This window comes from Danio aesculapii, chromosome 23, assembly GCF_903798145.1.
Source record: "Danio aesculapii chromosome 23, fDanAes4.1, whole genome shotgun sequence".
In the NCBI taxonomy this organism is placed as follows: Eukaryota; Metazoa; Chordata; class Actinopteri; order Cypriniformes; family Danionidae; genus Danio; species Danio aesculapii.
Genome location: NC_079457.1, coordinates 39,648,060 through 39,674,571, shown reverse-complemented (window position 1 = coordinate 39,674,571; position 26,512 = coordinate 39,648,060). Strand labels below are relative to the sequence as shown.

The following is a 26,512-nucleotide window of genomic DNA, read 5'->3' as shown; positions in this document are numbered from 1 at the left end:
TCTGGGTCAGATTTCTAATAAGCTAAAGGATTGTGTGGATTGTTCACTACATTGTCCAACAGAAAGCTACTTGGTTGAAAAGATACTTCTGTGCTTCATATTTAATTGAATTATGATCCCACCCCCCACTAGTTGAGATGAAGTTTGCATTAGTCATTATGATTTTTCCAGTACCTGCTGAAGTTATGGGAATACAGTACAACACTCTGGAATCTCTTCTTCATGTGGGTGAATTATTAATGTAATCTGTAATTTCATTTGATGTAAATGATTCCCAGTCTTGGGTAAAGTACAAAACTTTATTTATAATATGTACCCATTGAATGTTATAAATTACATCATTCCACTTTTGTAATTGTTAAACATTTGCTAGTCCAGTAAATATTTAGAATTGAACAGTCAGGGTTATTTGCAAGAAACAATTACAAAACAACTAAATACCAAACTTTGCAGAAATACATAATAATATATTGCATCACTGTGTATGTTTTTTTTAAACCTTTTGTTCTTTTACACAAATATAATAAAAACACGTTCACTGTTTACAGTTTAGTCATATTGTTAAGTATTTTCAGCAGATTTTGACTCATTATGGTCTAATCCGAAGTCACATTTGATGCATTCAGGCTGTATTACAGCAGTTTTGTGTTCTGGTGCTGTTTTCTCTGAAGCAGAGGCTGCTGGACCTTCAGCAATTTCTGCTTTTTTAGATGCTCCTGCGAGGGGATAAGATTGAAACACAGCCATATAATGTTGCTGTTCATTTAGGAGTATTTTATGAGCTGCAATGAATGGGAGTACAATGCACATAGTTGTTGTTTTTTTACCTGTGATTTTTCTGTGGAAGTGGTTGCTCAGGATCACACTCAGGAGAAAGATGAAACCGAGGCATCCAATGACCAAACCACACACCAAAAAACTGTAACTGCCTTTTTTCTGAATAAGCTGAAAGAGGTTTGCTCTGGGTTATTTATCAGCGCAGAAAATATTTCCCAAATGCTGAAACTTGAGAGTAAGAACTTACTGTTCCAGCCAGCACCTGCAGCGTCATCTCACCCATTCCTGACAATGTCACCAAGACCGTTGTTGCACATCCTGATGAAAAGAAAATATGTGTGTAATCAAGTTATATGTGTGGTCTTGTTTGCCCATAATTGCGGGGACCCCATGAAGAATCTGAAATCTAATAGTGATTATATTTCATTTAATTTAATGTGCGCATGTGTGTGTGAAAATAACAGAATGCAAAACTGTTTTTTTTTTAAATAAATAATATAATATCTAATAAAATAATTAAATATTCTATTTTAAAAATGTTATTTAAATACAAATAATATTTTTTCCAATGAGGAATTCCCTCAGATGCTCTCAAAAATCCTATGCACAATAATACATTTATATAAAAGTAATAATAAGAAAAACATAACTGCATATAATACTTATAGTGTTATAGATTTGAGTATTCATAACTCTTAAAATCATTATGTGTTTTCAAAACAAGTATACTGTATAATATTACAATATACAAAAGCAATGTATACTGAAAAAATATTTAATATGTATAATAATAATTCATATTTACACTGGCAATACTAAATAACATTATTATTATTACTAGTATTATTATAATTATTAATAATAAACATAAGTACAACAGAAGTTGAATGTCCCCACTGTATGTACTATAATACATGATGTGTTTTGTGTGCCATTTACCACGGTATTCCAGAATGTCCTCAGTGTAGGCCACTAAGCAGGGGAAAACACTGCTAATGAAAAGCCCCAGAAAGGTTGTTCCCACAAACAGAAACACTCTGTTTGTGTAGAGGATCATTAACAGCAGCAATGTCACAATCACACCAGCCTTAATGAGAGAGAAAGAGCAGAGAACAATCCCAAGCCTATGACTCATTACAGACTCAACAGAGCAGTGTAAAGGTAAAAAAGTCATTTGGGTGGGTGCATGTTAAAATTAAATCAGCTCTATCTACACGAAATGAACCAAATGAGTTGGGCTGAAAACAAAAATTAAGTCTGTATCCAAAATTGCCCCTATACGCTTAAATAGTACATTATTTGAGGGAGCAGCTGTTTGTAGCGGTGTCCAAAACCACAGTGGACGTTCTGAAGTGCACTCAATCAATCCCACAATGCACAGCAGTAACAAGTGTACAAATGATGTACACTCAATGACTAGTGAATACCTAAATGCCAACTCAGGCTCATTATGGATAGGTACAAATACATCCCATGAGGTGTTTTTTTTGCAGTTTTTGTTTTCACGAATCCACCAGAGGCTACTTTGTACGCTTTTTGAGATCTCAAATTTCTCTCGTGAATGCCACTCAAGCCTGCTGTTCTCTCATAAATCCACCAGAGGCTGCTGCCGACTGACTGACTGATTGACTGACTAACTGATCCCCCCTTCCACCCGGTTCCCTAACCGAACCGATAGTGTTTTCAAAGCACCGCTTGACCAGTGCCCACCCCCTTCCCTAACCCAACTGACAATGTTTTCAAAAGCAATCCAGAAAAAAGCCCTTGCTGCCTCCTGATTTTTACCACATTTTCAGATCTAACCACATTCTCACCCTGTTTTTTACATGTTTATTTTATTTTTTGCCTTTTGTTTTACCGGCTTTCTGGAACCATTCTTTGCTGGACTTGAACCCCATCAGCACAGTCAACTCCTCTTTGCATCTCAACTCCACTGACATATGTGGCGAGCTACTGGGCAAACTGGTAACAACAGAAATGCCGTCCTCACAAAGGTAAGCGGTCAGCTGGTAGTACAAAAAAAAAAACAGAAGGTGTCGCCGGCATCATACCGCCCCGTAGCGTTCATTTTAAAGACGAAATGCAGCCATATGTACATGTGGTTACATAATTCAGGCTCTCCAGAAATAAATACAGGGCTATGTATTCTCAATGAGCCTGTGTTGCAACCTGCACTGTGCCGAATGAATTTCCGCATCTGACCACAAGATGGCATTGTCAGTGGAATCATATCATGTATACGTTTCTAAATAAATTATTATTTAATTGTAAATTATAATTCATGCACGTGACAGAAATCAAACTTTGTTTCTTGACTAATAGATTGTTAAATAACTATCACTGGGTCTGACAAAGAAATTGAATCCATCTGAGAGATTCAGAAACCAGCAAAGCACAAATAAAAAGGCATCCCTTCAAGTGTACTCTGCTGCAATTCACTCACTGGTTTTTATTCACTCCTTTACAAGAAATATATTAGTGGACTAATGTATGGAATAACAAATGAGGGTATAGGAGCAATTTTGGATACAACCATAAGGAGGTCGCACAGCGAATGCATCGCGAAAGCTTCGCAGCGCATATGACAGTTGTAAGTAATGCACACTGTTACATTTTCAAGATGGGTAAGTTAACCTAATTGATTAACTGAGTGTTGAACATTACTCAGTGAAAAGAATCTGCAAGTTTGAAACGAATATAATGCTATTTATTATGAGATTAAGCAAATGGCACTCTGTGGCGCGGGGGAAATTAGAACAGCATCCTGAGTTATAGTTTTGCGCCGCAGACTGCCGCCGACTTGCAGCAGCCGTGAGTCTACCCTGATAGAAATATATGTTTACAATTCTAAAATGCTTGACACTTCATGTTGCATTGTGGTGTGGCGTGACACATCTGGTGTCCAACCCCCTTTAGATCCCTTTAGCAGGCACCTTGATGTCAAAATATCAAAAAACACATAAAAACATTTCAATTTGTCAAAAATGCTAATTGATTCAATGTCAGTTGGTTACTTTGTCAAAACGACATCACACTGACATCTTACATTGGCATACAAAATAGATTTCCATTTAGTGCTGTAATCGATTTTAAACATGACGCCAATGTTAGATGTCTATTTCGATGTCAATTTGACATCAAGCTAGTTTACATGCATTGTGGAGATACAAAAGTGTCAAATCGGAATTCAGAATTGAAGTTTTCAGAATAATAAAACCTTTCTTATATAATAATACTTTGCTATTACAATAATTACAATACCGATTTGTTATTTTGCAGGTCAAATAATCAATAATGTGTGGATGTCAAGGTTTTGACTTTGAATATATCATACAAAAATACATGAACACATGCTATTGTCTTGGCTGATAAATAACACATGCTAACACTTAATCATAAAGTTTCTGAGATGTTTATGCAAACAAATTGCACAAATTATGTTATTCTATATATTTAAGTGTAAATAAAAGGCACCTGTGTGACATTACAAACATGTTGAGGGTACAAAATAATATAAAGTTTTAGCAACTTAAAAAATGAGTCTACTTAAATGACTGAGGCAATATGTTTCCACAGATATTTTGAGATCTGAAATGATCAGGTTTTATCATGTACATTAATAACAGTGTTTTATAGTGGTTTACCAGGTTAGTGAGGAGCAGATGTACTGTTTTAAAGCGGTATGATAGCGGGATTGACACCAGTCGTCCGGCAGTGATGGCTGCCCAGAAGATACAGTTCAGGTTTCCTGCCATTTTAGATTGCAGAGACATGGGAGGTGAAACGGCGTATGTGTAAACAAAGCCAGCATAGACCCCCTAAAAGTCAAGGTTCAAGAGTTAGGAGTAAACGTTTGCTCGAATCTCTCAAAATTCGTCAAAATTCATTAGTAGTAGCCATATTGAGACCACTCACCATAATGCCCTCTGTCATAAACAGCACCATACCACCAAAAATGTGGATGAGAAAGAATGTGACGGGTAACCCACGCAGAGCACCATCCATACAGCAGCTGAAGATGTTTCCATGTCCAGAGTGAAGAAAAACTTTGGGGACCAAAAGATGGGGAGAGACATCATGTTAGGAGCCACTTGATTTTACACATTAGTTGCAAGCTTATAAAGGAATTAAACATTCAAATTGTAAAAATGTCATTTTAAATGGATGGTAATAATATTCACAATATTAATACTTCTATTGTCATTTTTATTGTTCATAAATGCCCCAAGAAACAAAGAAATGTAATGGCTTGACATAATTTGAATAGGCCAAATAAATTAATTTAGAGTTTGTTGTAATGAGTTTGAAAAAGCTTGCCAAAGAAAACCTTCTAGAAAAATACCTTTCCCCAAATAGTAAACACCTTTTAACCAGCATTATTCGGATTTCCAGAAGAGCCAGGCTACAGAGCGTTTCATGATGAGGTTAGTACTGGTCTATATGCGCCACCTACTGGCAGAGAGTGAATTAGCATTTTTCCTCAGCTATTCAAATGTTGTCTGCGAATGTGTTTTATGTAGCATATTTTCACCAAGTGAAATAATAAATATTTTTAATTCATATTTTGAAATCATACTTATCAAATTTAAATTAAATGATTGCTTAATTTAGCAAATATAGATAGCTTTTTGTGTGGATCAGAATCATTGTGCAGTGCTTGCCTTAAATTTTATTGGGAATAAATTTTTAGCCTAAGCAAATAAAAACTTATAGTTCATCTTGTTATGTTTTTCTCTTTCTCTTTCTTTCTTTCTTAATAAAGAAGAAACTAATTTAGTATCAGAATTAGATGAAGATTATTATTCATTCATTCATTTTCTTTTTGACTTATTCCCTTTATTCATCAGGGGTCGCCACAGCGGAATGAACCACCAACTTATCCAACATATGTTTTACGCACCGGATGCTCTTCCAGCCGCAACGCATAACTGGGAAACACCAATACACATTCACACATGTACACATACATATGGACAATTTAGCTTTTTCAATTCACCTACGCAAGTCTTTGTTTGGACTGTGGGGGAAACTAAAGCACCCGGAGGAAACCCACGCCAACACGGGGAGAACATGCAAACTCCACACAGAAATGCCAACTGGCCCAGCAGGGGCTCAAACTAGCGACCTTCTTGCTGTGAGGTGATTAGGCTATTTAATGCGCCACTGTGATGCCCTGATAATTATATAAATCTATATTTTTGCTTAAATTATTTCAGGTTCTGGACACATGTTTTGGCAAATGAGTGTTTGACACTTATAAATGTCAGCTCTCACCGCATTAAATTAATTACTATATTTCCAGAGATGATACACATAGAAACTAGTTGTTATAGACTTTTGTTATGAGTAGGCACTGCACTGTAAAAAATCTTATGTGCTATTTACAAAAAAAAATTGTGGTAACACTATTGCACGTATTATTTTTAAGTAAATTTCAAGACTTGATTTTTTTAGCAAAAACCACTTGAATGAATCATGTGAAAATTACTAAATGTTTTGAGTGATAAATGAAGATTTTAATATTATTAGCGGAATGTGCTTTTATAATTTAAGCTAATCCACCATCATTTACTCATATTTATTTTTTTTAACAAAAACCACTTGAAAGAATCATGTAAAAATTACTAGTTTTTTTAAGTGATAGATGATGATTTTAATATTATTAGTGGAATGTGCTTTTATAATATATGCAAATAAATCACCATTTACTCAAATTTATTACTGAAAGTTACTCATTCATAAAATGTAAAATATTTAATGTATAATGAAAAACATACACAATACATTTGGGCCAAATATCATTTTATTACATGTTACACTGATAACAAAATGGTACAATATGTTAAACAAATCTATGTAAAATTTACAGCAATGTTAATCTGATAAAAATTCCTTTATCCACGTCATGGAAAAAACTGACCTGTCAACTTTCCTTTGTAGGAATAGTCACATTTTAGACAATATTTGACAGAATTTGTGTATTGCAAACTTAATATTCGTTTCTTTGTAAGTGATTTTAATTTGTGGAATATTTGTATAAATCCAGTTCAGCGATTCTAGATTTTCCAGGCTAGCCATGACTCACTTATCCTCCAAGACAATGCAGAAGTCCTCATGGTTGGTCATCCCTCTGACAGACAGCAATTCTCTGTGCATTCCCACACTGTAAAATAAACATTTACGTTTATTATATTGAAATTATGCAGTTGTATATTTCAAATGTTTAAGGTTTACTAAAACACATTAAGGAAATATATTCAGGAAATAAAGCATTTCTTTTTATATCTGTGAACAGTAATTCTTCATAATGTTTGAGTAGATGTTGCTGACTGACACAAATACACAAGTATTTTGACTTATAATGGATAGGGTGTTTAAATGTATACTAGTGTACAGACATTTATAAAAACAAACCATGTTTATACAAGGAATAGTGCATTCAACAATGTAGTGCTTGAACTATATATATTTTTGTAAGCATGCAAAAATATAAAATGCAGTTTTCTGAAGACCATAAATATCTGAAACAGTTTGAGACACTTACATTGCACTCCTGGATGAGATCTTCCTCTTATTCATACAGATAGACCAGCAACAGAGGACGACATCTCTCGATTCATCCCTGATTTAATGTGAGGTCTGATGCAAAAAAGTGTAGAAATTAGTAATAATAATAATAATAATAATAATAATAATAATACACAAATAACATTATTAAAAATACCTGATGTATGGCACCCATTCTCTTTATCAAAATCTGTCTCAATAAACTGCTCCTCTTTAGTGGGAAAACTCTGCGAACGTTTTCTTCATTAAACTGAAAAATGAAGCAAACAAATATTAGTATTTATGTACAGTATTATATATAAACAGTTCATTACATTACATCAGCAATGCTGTAAAAGGAACCTTATGAAATGGAAAAGCACTAGCTGTACATAAACCCCATTGAATAGCTAGCTAACTTAGCTTAGCTTAGACTTACCACTTAACAAGCTCACTGTTGTTCGTCTGCTTAACTGTTGCCTGATCATTGCTGTTAAATATTACAATGCAAATAATTTGTTCAACTTCATTATATAATTCAGAATGAACATTGAAGCAAATCAATTTCAAATAGGAATGGGTGGTTAAAAATACCTGTGTATCCCTATATACATCATATGGCAAAAACTAAGCTCCTGAACAAGTTTGAACAGCATGTGTCTTTCCTGAAAGAGCTTAGGCTATTTAAGACAATAAAATGATAAACTGTTCATGCTTACCTCTTAACATGCTCGCTGTTGATCTGCTCCTTCAAAATGTCGTCTGATCACTGCCGTTGTTGAGATTCAAATGCAAACATCTCAATCAAATCCACATAATTGAGTGAATTTTCTTAAAATAAATGTGAAGCCATCTTTCCTCAATTTTATTAGCTTAACTGGTTTCTCAAATTAAGCTTAGTAATTGCACTAGTTTGCTTAAAAAAATAAGTAAAATTAAAATCTTAGTTATATTAGCGAAATCTTCTCAATATTTTATAATAAATCCAGAATATCAATTTTTTAAAGAAAATATGCTCATTATTTTTAATGACCACATTAATTTTTTTAATGAAAATTACAAGCCTCAAGATTCATTTTTTACAGTGTGAGATCCACCCTAATTCATCAAGTGTACCCACTTCAAAATTTCTGGCTTCGACCCTGCTATGAGCAGTACGATATACTGCCACGAGAGTCAGTAGAGTGACACACAAGTGTTGTACTGGCCTAAATAAACATGTGACCCTGAGCTGATTGGGGAGACATATTGTATTTACACATATAGTATAGTATTTATAGTTCTTGAAGATTTTGAAAATAGCTCTTATGTCCGATGTTGTGTTTGTATTTATGAATAATTTATGTAGCACTGTTGTTCTGTAAGACACAACATTTCTTTCCTCTGTATGTCGACATGTAGCAAAATGACAATAAAGCTTGACAACAAAGCTTGACTTCACTTGATTAGATTACAGTTGAACCTCATGTAATGTTTTGACAATGTTTTGGTACCTTTTCTGGACATTGAAATTTGAATTTCACATTTCAACATTGTTTAATTGTGTGTGTGTGTCTATATATATATATATATATATATATATATATATATATATATATATATATATATATATATATATATATATATATATATATATATATATATATATATATGGTGCAGGTGCTCTGGTTTGCCCCACCACTCCAAAGACATGCGGTACAGGTGAATTGCGTGGACTAAATTGTCTATGGTGTATGGGTGTGAATGGGACTGTATGGATGCTTCCCAGTAATAGGTTGCAGCTGGAAGGGCATCCGCTGCATAAAACATGTGCTGGATAAGTTGATGGTTCATTCTTTTGTGGCGACCCCTGATATATAAAGGGACTAAGCTGAAAAGAAAATCAATGAATGATATTTATACAGATCTAGATAAACTACAGCTCAATAGTACCTTCGTCATCTAATTCAGCCATTTCTGTGTTGTCTGGTGCTTTGGTCTCCATGGCCAGCTCATCTTTGTCCAGCAGTCGTGGGCTGCTGTTTGGACAAAAGGGCAGCAGCTTCTCTTGGTACATCAACACAAAAACTGCAATCGGCACCGGCAGCTAAGAGAGAAATAGACTCAGAGAGATCTGACAGCAACACAACAGCTAAAGCACACAGAGCTACTGTACTTTAGCTTACATTAATGAGAGCCATGATCCAGAAGGCGTAGGACACGTTCCTCTCTTCCACCGGGCCTGAGAGCGGCGAACTCTCGGGCAGATTTACAGGCGACCTGAAGCTGGATCTGAAGTGGTGAATTATCTCAGTGGCGTTTTCTGTGCTATTACTGCGCAGGCAGTGGCCAGATATGAAAGGCTCTGCAATCAGAGGACTCAATAGAGCACCGAGACCAATGAAGAAGTGCAGAGCCTGGATCAACAGAAAGGACACAATTAAGACGAGACACACCATTTTGGAGCTGTTGATATAGTGTGGTGAGTGCAATGAATTGGGAAATAAAAAAATAAAGGCCTTTATTAAGCTTCTATCTAAAGCACACTTAGCAGCCAGCACACAGATGAAAACTGTATAAAATGTGCTCCTTATATTTTTTAAATGGGTTATTCATTCATGTTTCGATTTTTTTAGCACGCACACATTTTCAACATAATCAATGCATTCAAAAGTGAACAATTGTGAAAAAACAATTGTGCCAAAGAAAAATGGCAATTTAGTCATTTTATTCATTGATAAATCAGTAATGAAAATATTAGCAGGAGAGACCTTTGGTAATGACAAACAATTCTATTCTATGTATCCATCCATTCATCCATCTAGCTATTTATTTATTTATTTATTTATTTACTTATTTATTTATTTTATGTATTTGTTCATTCATTCATTCATTCATTCATTCATTTACTCATTCATTTACTCATTCATTTACTCATTCATTAATTTGTTAATTCATTCATTTATTTATGTATTTGTTTATTCATTTAGCCTACCCAATTCACCTGTACCACATGTCTTTGGACTGTGGGGGAAACCGGAGCACCCAGAGGAAACCCACGCAAACGCAGGGAGAACATGCAAATTTTCACACAGAAATGCCAACTGACCCAGCCGAGGCTCGCACCGGCGACTTTCTTGCTGTGAGGCGACAGCACTACCTACTGCGCTACTGCGTCACCCTATTCATTCATTCTTCTATTTATTTATTTATCTATATATTCTATTATTTATTTATTCATTCATTCATGTTTTTGTTTATTTATTTCTTTATTTATTCATTCATCTATTTATTTATTTATATATATATATTCATTCATTCATTCATTCATTTAATTATGTATTTATTAATTCATTCATTTATGTTTTTATTTATTTATGTATTTATTCATTCAATCATTTATGTTTTTATTTATGTATTTGTTCATTCATTCATTCAATCATTTATTCATTCATTAATTAATTTATTTTTATTTATTCATTTATTCATTCATTCATTTATTTATTTTTTATTTATTCATTTATTCATTTATTTATGTATTTGTTTATTCATTTGTTTATTTATTCATCTATTTGTTTATTTATCTATTTATTTATTTATTTATTTGTTTGTTTGTTTTTTATTTATTCATTCATTCATGTAAATATTTATTTATTCATTCATGTTTTTTTATTCATTCATTCATTCTTTTATTTATTCATTTATTTATGTATATATTTATTCATTCATTCATTTATTTATTTATTTTGTTCATTAATTAATTTATTTATTTAAGTTTCAATTTTAGGCTAGTGTATAGCCGGTGGCACCTCTTTGTGTATTTTAGGAAACTTCTTGTTTTTTTGTACACAACCTATGATTAGCAAGAATAGAGTATTGCTTTATTTATAATAACAATACGTGCTATTATGTCATATGTATTCATAAATGGGCGAGATCAAGTGTTAACTGTTTTATTAATTCCACTAAATTAGTCTACATATCGTTCCACTTTAAATCTCCATAACAGCTCTGCATAAGAAACTCTTAAAGGGAGTAGTTCACCAAAAATGAAAATCTCCCCACCATTTACTCACACTAGCAGCCATTGACATATATAGTAGCAACCAAAAAAAAAACATCAACTTTGATAAATAATTATCAACTTCGATATAAACAGCACTGGGAGTAAGTATGGAAGTCAATGTCTGCTTCTTCCAAGATTCTTCAAAATATCTTTTTTTGTGTTCAGAAAAGACATTCATAAAAGTTTAGAACCACATGAGTGTGAGTATATGATTACGGAATTCAGTTTTTTTCAGAAGAACAGTATGTGTGAGATGTATGACGATAAATGTGTTCGCTCACCTGCAGAAAGATAGGAGAGTCTTTTTTATAAATGGACACCAGTTGGATGTTTGCAATGGTGTCGATGATGCCCATGGCCAGACCTGACACTGCCATTGCTATCGCCAGCAGCAGCACATTATAACAAAGTGGTATGATGGAAAAAACCACAGAGATGATGAGGGATGAGAGGAAGAGAGCGAGCAGAGCACTGAACAACCTGAGAAACAAAACAGAACAATCACTTGCTATTTGCTCATTTTCCATCTGTTTATCACATTTTTCTTTGCATTTCACAGATGTTTTTTGTCTGCTTTTATTGGTTTTCTTTTTACTCAAAAGTCTGATGGTTTAACTGATGGTATAAATGAAGGTATTAACATTCAGAAATATTAGGGTCATAATTTTATACTTGTGATGATTTTTTTAGATTTAGTAGTACATAATTACAACTAAAACAACAACAATAATAATTATTAATAATATTATTATTACAAATGTTGTCATCATAATTTTATAGGCATACTGGTATGTAATTACAAATTGTGAAGTCCAGTAACTTGCTGTTTTTATTTATTTATTTATTTTCCCATTTATTTTATCTGTATTTTTGTTTTCATCCTCTGCAAGAGTTTATTCAGTGTTTCTGAGCAACAGTAATACTGATCCACACAAACTCCAACTTGTTTAACATCTATTTGAGATTGCAACATACAAATACTTTTAATTGAAAACATTTATCAACAGTTTCCTGGTTTTTCCATCCAAAAGTCTGATGGTTTAACCTTTAAAAACTTAAGAATTTATGAATATGAATTCTAATTTTATAGTGGTAATGAAAAATAAAATTCTTATTTTTAAATACTAAACGTTTCTCAATTTCACACTGAAAAATCCCAAAAGCATTTTTATTTTGTCATTTTTAGATATAGCAGCATTTATAATAATAACTATTATTTATTATTGTTTTTGTTGTCATTTTATTAGCACATTGGCATATAGTCATTATTCAATTTTGCAACTTTTTGTGTTCTTAATTCACAAAAAAAAAGTGGACTCAACTTAAAATTTTAAGGCAACAAACTTCAGGACATTTTTGAGTTGACTCAACTTTCAACCCAATAACTGCACTTGACTCAATTTAAGTTGAGTAAACTCAAAAAAGTTTGTTGCCTTAAATTTTTAAGTCAACTTTTTTACAGTGTTGTATGCAAGGTGTCTTTAAAACACATACATTTGTATTGAAAGCTAAATGTTTAACATTTTTGCTTAAATGTAATATATTTATTTTTTTTAATTGTAAAAAACAAAGAAAAAATGGTTTTACACCCATACATACATGTTGTTTTTTACAATTTTATCAGAAAATTTTTCATAATGTTCTTTTGCATTGGTATTTTATTAAATTAACTGCTAAAAACATCATTATACACCTTATCTTATGAGAAATGACAGCTCGAGGGTGACAAATTGCTGTTTGTGTGAAGCATTTTCACAATAAAAACATATTTTATTGCGCTGGAGGATTGACATGAAATAGATTGACATTAACTCTGAAAGCTGACATCAAATGTTGCGATAAATCTATAAAAAAAAAAGGTTAACAAAAATCGACAAGATTAACACTTGCAAAAAATAAAGAAATTCACCAAAAACACTTGAGGCAGGAGTGCAATCGACTCTGACAGACTATATCTGACATGCACTGCATATCTAAACTGAAACTAAATCCCACACCATGTTTGCCCAAAAATATTGAGCTGACGTTTGATGCAGAAGTCCAGGTTTATCAGCCGAGACTCACGTTTTGGTGAAAGCTCCTCCGCTGGAGCTGCCGATGAGCAGACAGAGCTGCTGGGCGAAGAAAACCCAGGTAATCTCCTGCAGCGTAGAGCCGGTCCGGCATTTCAAATCCAGGATGGTAGGCCCCAGAAAAGCAATGCTCAGTCCAAAGCTGAAGAACACACTCCAGTATGTCAGCGTATGTTGACAGTTCCTTTTGAAAAGTGTTAATAAGCGCTCCTCTATTAACATAGCTTGAAAATCTCCAGTGTCTTCCACTCACTGCTGTAATAGTTGACGATTGGATGGTCCTTTCAAAGCATTTGCTTTAGTGACAGGCCACAGAATAGATGACCATTTCTGCCATTTATATTGCTTCACTCCTCCCATTTCGTGAACCTTTGAGCGATGCTTCTAGAGTTAATGTCTAAAAATCACCTCTCAAGAGAGCTCCTCGAAACGGTCAATGATTTTCAGTTGGACTGTCAATGATTTTGATTGTTAATGAGCGATGTGGATTGGAATGTGATCTTGTGTGTTTCTTATGTTATGGGGATTTTATGTCTAATTAATTCTTAAGAGAACAAAGTGGCTCATTTCTAAAGGTTGCTTGTTTCTATATTGGTGTGCTATTTTTGTTGGCTTTCAACTCTGAATCAATGCCATGCCAAGAGGCTGCATCATTGATTCACTTTTATTCTGCAGAATATTGCAGAAAGCCAGCAGGACAATCATTAGCTTTTGTACATTCACAGTGTTACTTATATAGTGCTTGTTAAAGGATTGCATGAGGTTTTGTATGAAAGTAGGAAGCTGATTTTAAAATTCTGGTGAAAGTCTGCATGATTACATATACAGCTGAAGTCAGAATTATTAGCCCCCCTTTGAATTTTTTTTCTTTTTTTAAATATTTCCCAAATGATGTTGAACAGAGCAAGGAAATTTTCACAGTATGTCTGATAATATTTTTTCTTCTGGAGAAAGTCTTATTTGTTTTATTTGGGCTAGAATAAAAGCGGTTCTTAATTTAAAAAAAACATTTTAGGGTCAAAATTATTAGCCCTTTTAAGCTATTTTTTTTTTCTGATAGTCTACAGAATAAACCATCGTTATACAATAACTTGCCTAATTACCCTAACCTTATTAGTTAACCTAATTAACCTAGTTAAGCCTTTAAATGTCACTTTCAGCTGTATAGAAGTGTCTTAAAGATAAAGATAAATATCTAGTGAAATAATTTTCACTGTCATCATGGCAAACATCAAATAAATCAGTTATTGTCGGCGCCAGTGGTGTGGTGGTTGGTGCGTCGACACATGCATTCCGGTGCTCATGGCGACCCAAGTTCGATTCCACCTCGCGGTCCTGTGCCGGTCCTTTCCCTCTCTCTGCTCCGCGTGCTTTCCGGTCAGTACTCTCTGCTGTCCTCTCAGATAAAGGTGAAAACCCCGAAAAAATAATGATTTAAAAAAAAGTCTTCTCTCTGTTAAACGGAAATTGGGAAAAAAATAAACAGGGGGCTAATAATTCTGACTTCAATTGTATGTCACTATAAAGCAATATTGATTTAGGAATTTATAAATAAATTCTGTCATCCTTAATCATTAGGTAACACTTTATTTTGATGGTCTATTTGAGTATTAGTAGACTGTCTGCTTAATATCTGCTTAATTTAAAAAACTTTGCAAGTACATATCAACTTACACTAACTCTATCCCTAACCCTAATCCCAACCTTACAGTCTACTTATACTCTAATGAGAATTAATTGGCATGTAGATGCAATGTAACTTAAATTCAACAAATGGACCATCAAAATAAAGTGTGACCAATCATTATTGTGCCATTGCAAAGCAAACTTTCAGATGCCTCTTGTTTTTTTAGTGTTAATCATGGACCAGATGATAATTTTTGTTATCTTATGTTACCTTTGTTATCTGACAATGAACATTTTACTGGCAGCTTAACTTTCCACTATTTGCTTTGAAAGCATTTCAAGTGACTGAAATGATCCAATGAAAGGGAAACCCATTCAGCCACAGCGAGACATACTGGTCATTCTACATGTGCAATTTCATGAATATAGCATCTTTAGACTCATGGTGAACTCATTTTAGTTAATTAAAAAGGCTGGTTGCTCACAAAAAACAAATGCACAAGATGCAAAATACTTCAGCGAATCTTAATAGACAGTCAATTTAATGATATCCTGTGAGAATCTAAACAGCCTACAATTTTAGGGTATAAAAACATTCACATTAAGTTATAAACATACATTTTTGAAAGTTCTTAGAACATTCGATTTATCTTGTTTATTAGACATCGTTTTGACAATCTAATTTGGTTATACGAACGTTATTCTTGTCTCATGTTATATTAAAGCTCTCAGAATGTTATCTACAGTAAAACATTATTAGAATATTTAATTCACATTACATTAATGTTCTAAGAATGTTTCCCTTTTATGTCCCCATTAAGCTATAAAAAACATGAATTTTTGAATGTTTTTAAAACTTTCAGGTTGTTCTAAGAATGTTATTCTATCAACATCCTGAAGACATTCCAAAAATGAAAGAAAGAATTATTTATTTTATTAACTTTAAAAGCTAACGTTTTCACAATGTTTAAGAAACGTTACTGAATGCTGAGTAGTGATGCCCCGGCAACAGATATGTTGAAGTCAGTTAAAGCAAGAGCCTTCCTAATCATTTTTTGACCGCTGTAAGTCAAATATTTAAGCTGAATTCTTTATTTATGCTCTAGTCATTGCTGTTCTCTAGTTTTGATCATTGATTTCCTCAAAATGAAATGTATTACAGATATACACACAGATACATTCTACAAAATAGAGTGTTCACTACAGATCTTTTACTACAACTTATTTTGAGCACATTGTTGAGTTTCACTGAGGTCGGTTACATTTACTTGACATAAAGCTAAGAGCAACTCTGCAACGACCAGCCACTTTAGGTACATCTATTCACTACCCATTAATGCAAATTACTAATCAGGCAACATGGCAAAAACTCCTTTAGACATGTACACAAAGATGATCAGCTGATGTTTAAACAGAACTGAATGGTTGCTGCTGACAGATAGGCTGCTCTGAGTACTTTAGAAAACTGCTGATATGCTGATTTCACTCACAAAAAACAGCTCTAGGTTTTACAGAGAAGGGTTTGAAAAAGCCAAAAATGATCAGAAAGCAGGTAAGACAAAAACAACAAGCCAAAAATAAAATAAACAAGTAAATGACAGGGTGAGAATGTGGTAAAATCTGAAAATGTGGTCAAAATCAGGCGAGGGCTTTTCTGTTTCTGAACTGCTTTTGAAAATTGTTGGTTGGGTTAAGGGAAGTGGATGGGCAGATCAATCAATACAATTGGTTGAGTTTAGGGAAGGAGGAGGGTGGGTCAGTTGATCAGTCAGTCAGTCAGTCAGTCAGTCAGTCAGTCAGTCAGTCAGTCAGTCAAACAATCAGTCGACAGGGGCCTCTGATGGGTTTACGCGAGAACAGCAGGCGCGAATGGCACTCGCAAGAGAAATTTGAGATCTCAAAAAGCGTACACAGCGGCCTCTGAGTGATTCACGAAAACAAGAGCTGCAAAAAAAACTTAGCTCCTGGGACATCTCCAGAAATGTATATGGAGGTACATTTTCAGAATGAGCCTGGGTTGGATTTGTTTGTTTGTCACTGCATGCCAAACATTTAAAAATAATACAGAACAATATAACTACAGAAATCTCCATTCTATTGAGTGAGAGCGCTTTTCTTTAAAGCTGAACAGTCACATCATTAAAGACGTAAGCATGCTTGGGCTCGGAAGGTAAAATTGCAATGTGAGTACAGGTTGAGGGGGAGAGGGGAGGAAGGACTATTGCAGCTGGGCATGATTCAAGTCAATCGTGCCTAGTGTGAGTACACCCTAAGTCAACAGAAGTGCATCTCTGAGCACATAACATTGAAACAGATGAGCAACCGCAGCAGATGAAATATACACCGGTGACACTGACTGCTGATAGATAAGAACAGCAAACTTTAGACTACAGTTCACATGCTCTCACCAAACCTGAACAACAGAAGATTTGAAAAAAGTTGCCTGGTCTGATGAGTCTTGATTTTAGCTGCAACATTCATGTTGCAGCTAAATAATCTGCAAATAATAGCATGAAATAATAACATGTACAAATTATTAGATGTTTTCACGACTGACAAGGAGGTGGTTTTTGTCAAATCAAATTTGTACACACTGAGTGAGATGTTTTTGATGTGTCAGTGTTTTAGTTTATATGTGATTATGCCTGAATGTTTTAAACTGACTTTGTATTTAACTGATTATTATTGTTGTCATTTTTACCTGTCCCGGGATTGCAGGTGGAAAATAGCAATCCTGCAATAACCTGGCACAATGCATCTTTCCTCTTTGAGGTTAATGTAATTTTTGTGCATGTCCCTGTTAAATAAATTCATTCACTCATTCAGATTGTGGTGGTGGTGTAATGGTGTAGGAATTTTTTTTTTTTTTTTGGCAAACTTTGAACCCTCTTAGTCTCAAATGAGCATTCTTTAAACAATAAGAATATGCATGCTATTAAAACTGTAGCAAAATAGAGGCATGAGGCATGAGGTTCTCAAACTACTTCAAAATGGTGCACCAAATCAAGCAACAGAACTATACAAAGTGCTCTCAAATCTACATATCCTGGTTGCCTTTCAGGAACTCCTTATATGCAGGAAAAGTCATGCATATTTCTCCTGGCAAGTGGCTGTCAACAGCCGAATCATGATCCTCTGGGGCAGCTATTTTTAAGCATTTAAGCAATCAATCAGGCTTCATGCATGCATACATGCAGGCTGACTTCGTTACTGTGTCTGATTAAATAAAATAGCCAGACATGCTATGCAACCAAAGAGAGAAAGATCTTATTTGTTAAGAGTGTGTGTTGTTCAATATGGACATTGATTAACACATTTAAACATTTCCTTTTCAGGTAAAGCTAACTCAAAGTGACTTATTGGGAGGGAATTGTAGACTAGATCTGTCTGACATCCTGAACACGCACATGTTAATTTTCAACACAGTTATCATTCTGTGAATTGCAGGATGTACTTTGTGATTTTGAAGATAGTTATTTCTCTCACGATTCCGCCTCCGTTGGAGATACGAGGCCTCATTTTTCTAATCAGCATGATAATACTGATCTGAAGCCGTCTGAAGCATTAGAGACCAAATAAAATTGATTGCAAAATGATTGCCTAACAGAGGCAGCAATTTGTCAAATCCATAATTATTATTAATGCATCACCCCGTTGTAATCAGATACCACACACTGCATTTGCCTTGCAGTTTTGGCATCAGCAGCTGTACAAAACACATTACTGGTAATTAATCCACATTTAGTGGTGGAAAATAGTTTAAAACATTTCCTAAAGATGCATTTAATTTGTATTCACCAGCAGTTTAGTAACAGATTAAGCAAGTAATGTTCGAGCATCCCCTGAGCAGAATTAGATGGAACCGATACCTCTGTTTCTCTCATTTCGTCAATGCGTGACTGTCCAAAGACATAGACGAGCTAGCATTTGCAACCTTCTGGTTAATTATTTTCAGGCACATATGGCCATGACTATTTAGAGCTGAACATGCTTTGAAAATGCAAAAAGCCCTGGTTAACCATTGTTACATTTTAATGTTGAGCTGCTTTGGCAAATGCGCAAGCTCTTGTGCAACTTGTGATGACAAAAGGAAACCGGATACATGTCATGCAAAAGTGTGCTTTGCTTGTCTAAAGTGTCAGCTCAATTTTAGTTAAATTGGACTCTTTAATCAAATAATTACAGCTAAAAAATAATTGTTATTTCTTATCGTCTCCACTAGATGTCATAATTCAGTGATGTCTAATCAATGAAGTTGTGGGGAACATGATTTATTGTAGGAAAGGCAAGATTTAAAATAGTAATGGGCTATATCCACAGCTAGTGTTTTTCAGCTGATGAACTTCCGATAAAAGCTATAGTGACTATTTTCAACTTTATAAGGTTCCTTTTACACCATCGATGTTGTAATGTAATTCAAATATAATCAGTTAAACAGACTTAAGCATCTATTTAATTGTTAAAGTGTAAAAAGAGACAAAAGACCATTTAAAGGAAGGCGCTGTCATTAGAAATTCCATTGAAAATACTGGGGTAAAATTGACTTCAATATTAAAAGACATATGGCATGGAAAAATATAATTTAATGAAGTGCTTCTTGTTTGGTGTGATACCCACTTTATATTGTATCTCAGCCAGGCAGTGAATATCACAGTTTTTTTAATCAGATCTTAAATGCAGCAATTATTTATGGGATGACAATTCACCAGACGCTCTGAGGCTGGCGGACTGAAATTAAAAGTCTGTGTGTATATACCCCGTTGATCCTTCTTATTATGCGTTTGGCAAAACAGACACATGATTTGATATTAAATACTATTTGCAATGTTAGTAAATAAATAATTCCCACTGATATATTGTATATTCACTTACATTTATTCATTCATTCATTTTCCTTCAGTTTAGTCTCTTTGGTTGACAGTGAAGTAAACCGCCAACTATTCCAGCAGATGTCCTTCCAGCAGCAACTCAGCACTGGGAAACAACATCCACACCCATTCACACACAACGGCCAATTTTAGTTTATTCAATTCACCTGTAACGCATGCCTTTGGATTGTAGGGGAAACAGGAGCATCCAGAAGAAACCCACGCCAATACTGGGAGAACATGCAAACTCCACACAGAAATATGCTTATTTAACCATGCTTATTTATATTCAAACTGTGTTAAATATTTATAAAACATATTTATATTTCAAATGCATCATTAAACAACAGTCTGTTATATTAAATTAAATAACATGCAGAAGTTATAAAAAAGATTGACTTAACTAAAATGTTCTTAAATGAACTTGAACAGTGCTGTTCACAAAGCTAATGTTTTTAGGTTTGTGGAGGAAAACACTTGGTTTAGGTTGTTAATGTGTGACTGGATTTTTGTAGCACAACAAAATAATCTCAGTATCAAAGTCATTCAAATGTTTCTTTTTTGTGTTTATTATAAATTTATCAAACACATTTGTCAAAGTTAAATAACCCAATTTATGAAAAAATACACAGAAAAATTGATTTTGTTATAGTTGATATGATGTAGCCTATATGCCGATAAAATTCAATTCATATTTTGCTACATCAAAGCCATCTCATGAGCAGCAGAGAACAAATGTGATACTGAATTTGTACAGCAGTTTTGCTAACAAAAATGTTGTGCATGCAATAAGTACAATGCTGACAGACAATATTTACTAAACACAAGCAGTGCAGCTTTCCGACTCGTATTTACTGAGCTTAACTGAGCTTGTGCAAAACACACTGAAAATAAACCTGTAAAGCCACAGCAGAACTGTCCAAACATTTATAACTACATATGACAAAACTATAAATAAATTTACATTTTAAAAGCTTGCGAAACTTTGCATTGATTAAACCAATTAACCAAAAATATATATATACTCAAACACTAATAACTTGTTTAGCATTTACCATACAGTATACAAGATATATATCATTTAACCCATGACATAAGAAAAAATATGTGCAGTCGCTGTAAAAAATGATTACATATATAGCAAATATTTGATTTGCACAGTTATAAAGCATAGAATATATACTTAATATAAAAGTTATATAACAGATTATCTACAGTTAGAAATATACTGTTAAATATTTGCAGGGTAAATAAATAAATAAAAATACTAATCAAGTATTCTGCAGTCATTTTAGGATTTTTGATTAGCAACACTTAGAAAAATTTTAGCTGCTGATACAGCACTACCTGACAAAAGACCTTTAGTTGTGTGATTCACTAATTCCTTCTCAGTCAAGACTATAAGATATACTACAAGACATACAGTTTTTACAACATTTTTCGCCTTTTTCCATATCTCTTACACTTTTGGAACTGAATTTTGTTGATAAACATATACAGCTGAAGTCAGAATTATTAGCCAACCATTGAATTTTTCTTCTTTTTTAAATCCCAAATGATGTTTAACAAAGCAAAGAAATTTTCACAGTATGTCTGATAATATTTTTTCTTCTGAAGAAAGTCTTATTTGATTTATTTCGGCTAGAATAAAAGCAGTTTTAAATTTTTAAATGCCATTTTAAGGTCAAAATTATTAGCTCCTTTAAGCTATATTTTATTTTGATGGTCTGCAGAACAAACCATAGTTATACAGTAACTTGCCTAATTACCCTAACCTGCCTAGTTAACCTAATTAACCTAGTTAAGCCTTTAAATGTCACTTTAAACTGTATAAAAGAGTCTTGAAAAATATCTAGTAGAATATAATTTACTGTCATCATTACAAAGAGAAAATAAATCAGTTATTAGAAATGAGTTATTAAAACTATTATGTTTAGAAATGTGTTGAAAAAAAAATCTTCTCTCCATTAAACAGAAATTGGGTAAAAAAATAAACAGGGGGCTGAATAATTCTGACTTCAACTGTACCTACTCAGAAGACTCTTGTCTTTAGTCTACCCATGTCTGCTGATATTTAGTATGGGTGCCACGTCAGTGCTGTGCAGCTGGCATGACCCCCCTCCCCTGGCTGACATTTAACAACACTTTCACTCCTCACAAACGCACTAATGTGTACACACACGCAAACTGGGGATAATTAGAAATCTGCATACAGAATAATTATTTGACTTTCCTCAGTGCATTTTAATTACCTCACAGAGTGTACACCCACACACATACACACACAGAAGTACACAGCAGGTTTGTAATTAAAGCTGTACAGTTAGACCTAACATTATTTAGGTCTGGGGGATTTCATTTCCCAAAGTACATGCTGGTGTTACTTAAATGGATAGTTCGTCCAAATTAAGCACCATTTACTCCCTCCCTTATTGTTTTTGCTGATCACAAAATGAGGTATTTGGAATAATGGAGGAGACACAAAAGAAAAATAATAATGTGGTAATCAATTGGGACCAAAAGTAGTTTGGTTTCCAACATTCTTCAAAATATCTTCATTTGTATTATCTTCAGCAGAAAAAAAGAATGTCAATAAATGAAGGTAAAAGTGGGTAAACTATTCCTTTAAATGGTTAGATCACACACACACAAAAAGAAAATTGTGTCATTTATTACTCACCCTTATGTCAATCCAATCCCTTGAGATCATGGTTAATCTTCACAGAAGAATAGCGTCAGTGGTTCAACTGTAATCATAAGCTTTACTTATGTATACTGTATTGTAAGAACACTTTTGTACGCCAACAAACAGTACAAACTTTGTCTTCAACATTAGATTAGGGTGCACATTTACTACAGACAGTACAATAAATTGTCATTGGTCAGCAGTGCAACACACAAGTGTTGTATTGCCCATAATAAATGCGAATATTAAACCCTGATATGATGTGGAAGACATTTTGGAAAACAAAGTTGTTTCCACAGTTATTGAGAATTATCTGATTACAGTTGAACCACTGAGTTTTCATAGTATTTACAATGTTTTTGGTTCCTTTTCTGGACTATCAACATCTCAAGACTGTTGCGGTCTGGTGAGGATGAGGGAGATTTGGGCCCAATCCTAATTCTATTTTTGTACCCCTACCCCTTCCCCTTGGCCCTTAAAACCAAGTGTGAAGGGGAAGGGCTTCAAAATGTACCCCTAAGAAATGGGACAGCACCTGCAAACATCATCAGATGTCATCGCGATGCTACATATGAGATCAGGTGATCGCGACTGCTGTAGTTATTCTAGTTGCTTTATTTTTTGGTATTTATCTTCAGGAAATCACTGAAGGCATATATTATGTTATCATAAGATCTAATGTGGCAGTAAGATCGTAGCTATACTGTGCATTTACACAGTGGCCATATTCATCTATGTAAACACAAAAGAACAACATTAACATTATAGCAGACACTGTAAAAAGCTCATTCCCAGCCACTAGACTTTTCTGACAGGGTATTCCAGTGTCATGAAGTGACAGAATGTTGTGGAACTGCTATACAGGAGTTATTATTATGGATTATAGATCGTGAAATTTAGCAGTTTTTATTTTAGTGTTTTTTTAAGCATGAAGCATGTTGTAAAAATTCATAATAATGACGAAGAAATACTAATTTGAGGATCTCTCTTCTTCAAGGTGCAGCGATCCTGCCGTTGTAGCTGGTGTATTCTGGGAAATTTTCTTACCCCTTGGTTTCGAGTGTGGTCCTGAAAAATCTTTGTTCGAAGGGCTATTCACCCCTTCACCTTAGCCCTACGCTTTCAAGCTAAAGAGAAATAGAACACACCATCCCTTGACGTGATCGCGCAAAACGAGGGGAAGGGGTAAGGGGAAGGGCTAAGGGGTAGAATTGGGATTGGGCCTTAATCTAAAATACCTTAAAGAGCCCCTATTATGGGTTTTGGAATATTACAACACAATCTCACGGCAATTCGTAACTTTTTGATTTAGTGGCTTATTCGTATGAACTTGTACGATCTAATTCGTACAATTTAGTACGATTTGCTCATCCCCCAATGACGGTTGGGTTTAGGGGTGGGGTTAGGTGCCACGCCTCCTTTTTAAAATTGTACAATTTCGTACGACTGAACTCGTACGAATTAGCCACTAAACTGACAAAACGTAAAATATGTTTTCTCCTGAGATCAGGCTGAATGAAAGTGCACCGAGTTTAAAACTATTGATTATATTTTGTCGACTCAGAGTCAAATGAATAAATATGTCGGCGTTGATACGGGACATCGCCAAATATGAACTGCCAGATTTGGTAAAACGTGAACACGCCTTTCTCGTTAGATGCTAGCGGAGTGCGAGGGATCATGGGATTGATCATGACACAAAGATTACTATCCCTGAGAGATGGCCAGACATGCGGCTGTGGGCAATAAGGGTTAAAGTTTCACATCAACACCACAGTATAGCCAACCGTGTGCTGTGTTTGTTCCTGCCATTTTTCTGATGACTGATATAATAACCTATGCTGCAACGCTGGATTCGCCAGCTATTTATTAAATGAAGGATTAGCAAAGACTACGCAAGTATGGGACTTTGTCAGTAGCTGTTACAAAGATTGTATGAATCGGTTTCTCTTCCTCCAGATCCTGTAATATGACCTTTTATAAAGCATAATAGGGGCTCTTTAACTTGTGTTCTGAAAATGACAGAAGGTCTCTGAAGATTGTAACAACATGATGGTGAGTAATTAATAACAGAAATGTGATTTTTGGGTGAACTAATGCTTTAAATCAAAGGCTATTTAATGCATGCTGTATTCAAAGACTTATATAATGAAATACAACATCACATTAAATCATATAATCAACGAAGAATCAATCAAGAAACCTCCAATTAATGCCTACTGGTCAAATGTGACCCCAAAGTTATTTTCACCAAATGCTCTCCAGTGTACAATACAAGTCACAAAAAGGCCTTGCCAAGGCTTTAAAGGCAATCAAATCGAAACGAGATTTTCCAACAGCTACACAGCACAGACCTCAACCACAACAAATCAATCTATTCCACCTTGACACACCAAGGTAGACTATCTATCCCAGTGCCTTGAGGCAGGAGCAGGACCATATCCTATGCTTTATCAGAAACCCAATTCCCCTCCTCCAAACAAGATAAATGAGAGGCATGAGATGGGGCTTCAGTGGGGCTGTTCGCAGGTTGGTTACAGGCAGACTGTTCTGTCATAATTAGAGCTCTATAGACTTCACTGCTGAACTCTGTATATTGCATCTGACTGAGGCTGAAAAAACACACCCCTGCTGATGTACCATTAGCATGTGCCTCTTTATATAGAGGCTCTAAAAAGGCTCTGTCATGTTTGAGAATGATTTTGAACTATTAACTCTAACTAGCATTTTATCACAGCACTCAAATTACTGCCACGTTCTCATGCCTTAGCATACAAGTTATTTGCACTTTATTTCATAATATTTACTAGCACAATATCATACTATAATGTATTGTATAACCTTTATCATGCTTTGCTATACATTATGCCATGCTGTAGTTTATCACTTTATTATACTATACAAAATAATAGCACTGCCATTATACTTTGTCATGTATACGTACCTTTATACATGCATGTACAGTCTCAAAGAAATTCATGGCTAATTTGTTTCAATTTGTTCCATCTCATTTGTACATTTTAGTACAATTTGCTCATCCCCCAATGAGGGGCAAGTGTAGGGGTGGTGTTTTGGGGGCATGCCTTCTTTTAAAAATCGTACTTTTCATATGAAAAATATGACAATACATAAAGTAGTATAAACATTAAAGATAAGTTACGTTTGCTTGCGAAAAGGGGGTGGTTTGTAATACTTTTTATTATTTCATGCTGTACAAACTGTATTAGTATGTACACTGTATCATTCATTTGTATACAACTTAGGACTATCACACTATTATTATCCAAATATAACCAATTCAATTCAATTCAATTCACCTTTATTTGTATAGCACTTATACAATGTAGATTGTGTCAAAGCAGTGACTCTGCATAGTCTGAGGGCCTCGGGAAGAGTATCCCCAGGTGGAAATGGAGAATAAAGAGAATAATTAGCATAGCTGCTGTTCATAGTGTATATATACAAGATGCAGAACCTGTGTGGGAACCCGCTAAGTAGTGCATTGAGTGTATGCTTTACTAAACAGATAGGTCTTTAATCTAGTTTTGAATTGGGAGAGTGTGTCTGAGCCTCTGAGGTTATCAGGAAGGCTATTCCAGAGTTTAGGAGCTATAAATGAGAAGGCTCGACCTCCTTTACTCGACTTTGCTATTCTGGGTACTACCAGAAGCCCTGAGTTTTGAGATCATTAAGAGCGAATTGGATTGTAGCGAGACAGAAGATTGGTTACCACAACAGGAGATAGATTATTTAAAGCTTTATAGGTAAGAAGCAATATTTTAAATTCAAAACCACTTGATACTTCTTACTTAAGTATACAAATTATATTACTTCATTATTCATTAGTAGTATCATCATTATTCTAAACTGTTAGCAGTGTTTCATGCTGTAG

At 34.4% G+C, this 26,512-nt stretch overlaps 1 protein-coding gene and 1 long non-coding RNA gene across 2 annotated transcripts; both read right to left on the bottom strand.

Annotated features, from left to right (window-relative positions):
- Window positions 1-280: 280 nt before the first annotated feature.
- Window positions 281-14,915, bottom strand: mfsd4ab (major facilitator superfamily domain containing 4Ab). Its single transcript, XM_056448873.1, has 10 exons — window positions 13,433-14,915; window positions 11,650-11,848; window positions 9,489-9,719; window positions 9,256-9,409; window positions 4,693-4,823; window positions 4,422-4,595; window positions 1,717-1,864; window positions 1,025-1,095; window positions 828-945; window positions 281-716 (listed from the first exon to the last, which is right to left on the bottom strand). Exons 1-10 carry the CDS (start codon window positions 13,660-13,662, stop codon window positions 562-564), a joined length of 1,611 nt encoding a protein of 536 aa, XP_056304848.1. The 5' UTR covers window positions 13,663-14,915; the 3' UTR covers window positions 281-561.
- LOC130216937 (uncharacterized) lies at window positions 6,681-8,210 on the bottom strand. Its single transcript, XR_008835844.1, has 3 exons — window positions 7,502-8,210; window positions 7,322-7,416; window positions 6,681-6,940 (listed from the first exon to the last, which is right to left on the bottom strand). It is a non-coding gene; the product is annotated as an uncharacterized LOC130216937 (long non-coding RNA).
- Window positions 14,916-26,512: the final 11,597 nt, after the last annotated feature.

What these genes read in the sequence shown, in the direction of transcription:
- mfsd4ab (XM_056448873.1), bottom strand. Translation starts at nt 13,662, where the DNA reads ATGTTAATAGAGGAGCGCTTATTAACACTTTTCAAAAGGAACTGTCAA. An exon ending in GGATCATGGCTCTCATTAAT is followed by an intron (nt 9,410 to 9,488) that starts GTAAGCTAAAGT and finishes TTTCTCTCTTAG; the next exon opens with CTGCCGGTGCCGATTGCAGT. An exon ending in ATCTGCTCCTCACTAACCTG is followed by an intron (nt 1,865 to 4,421) that starts GTAAACCACTAT and finishes TCTCTCATTAAG; the next exon opens with GCTGGTGTGATTGTGACATT.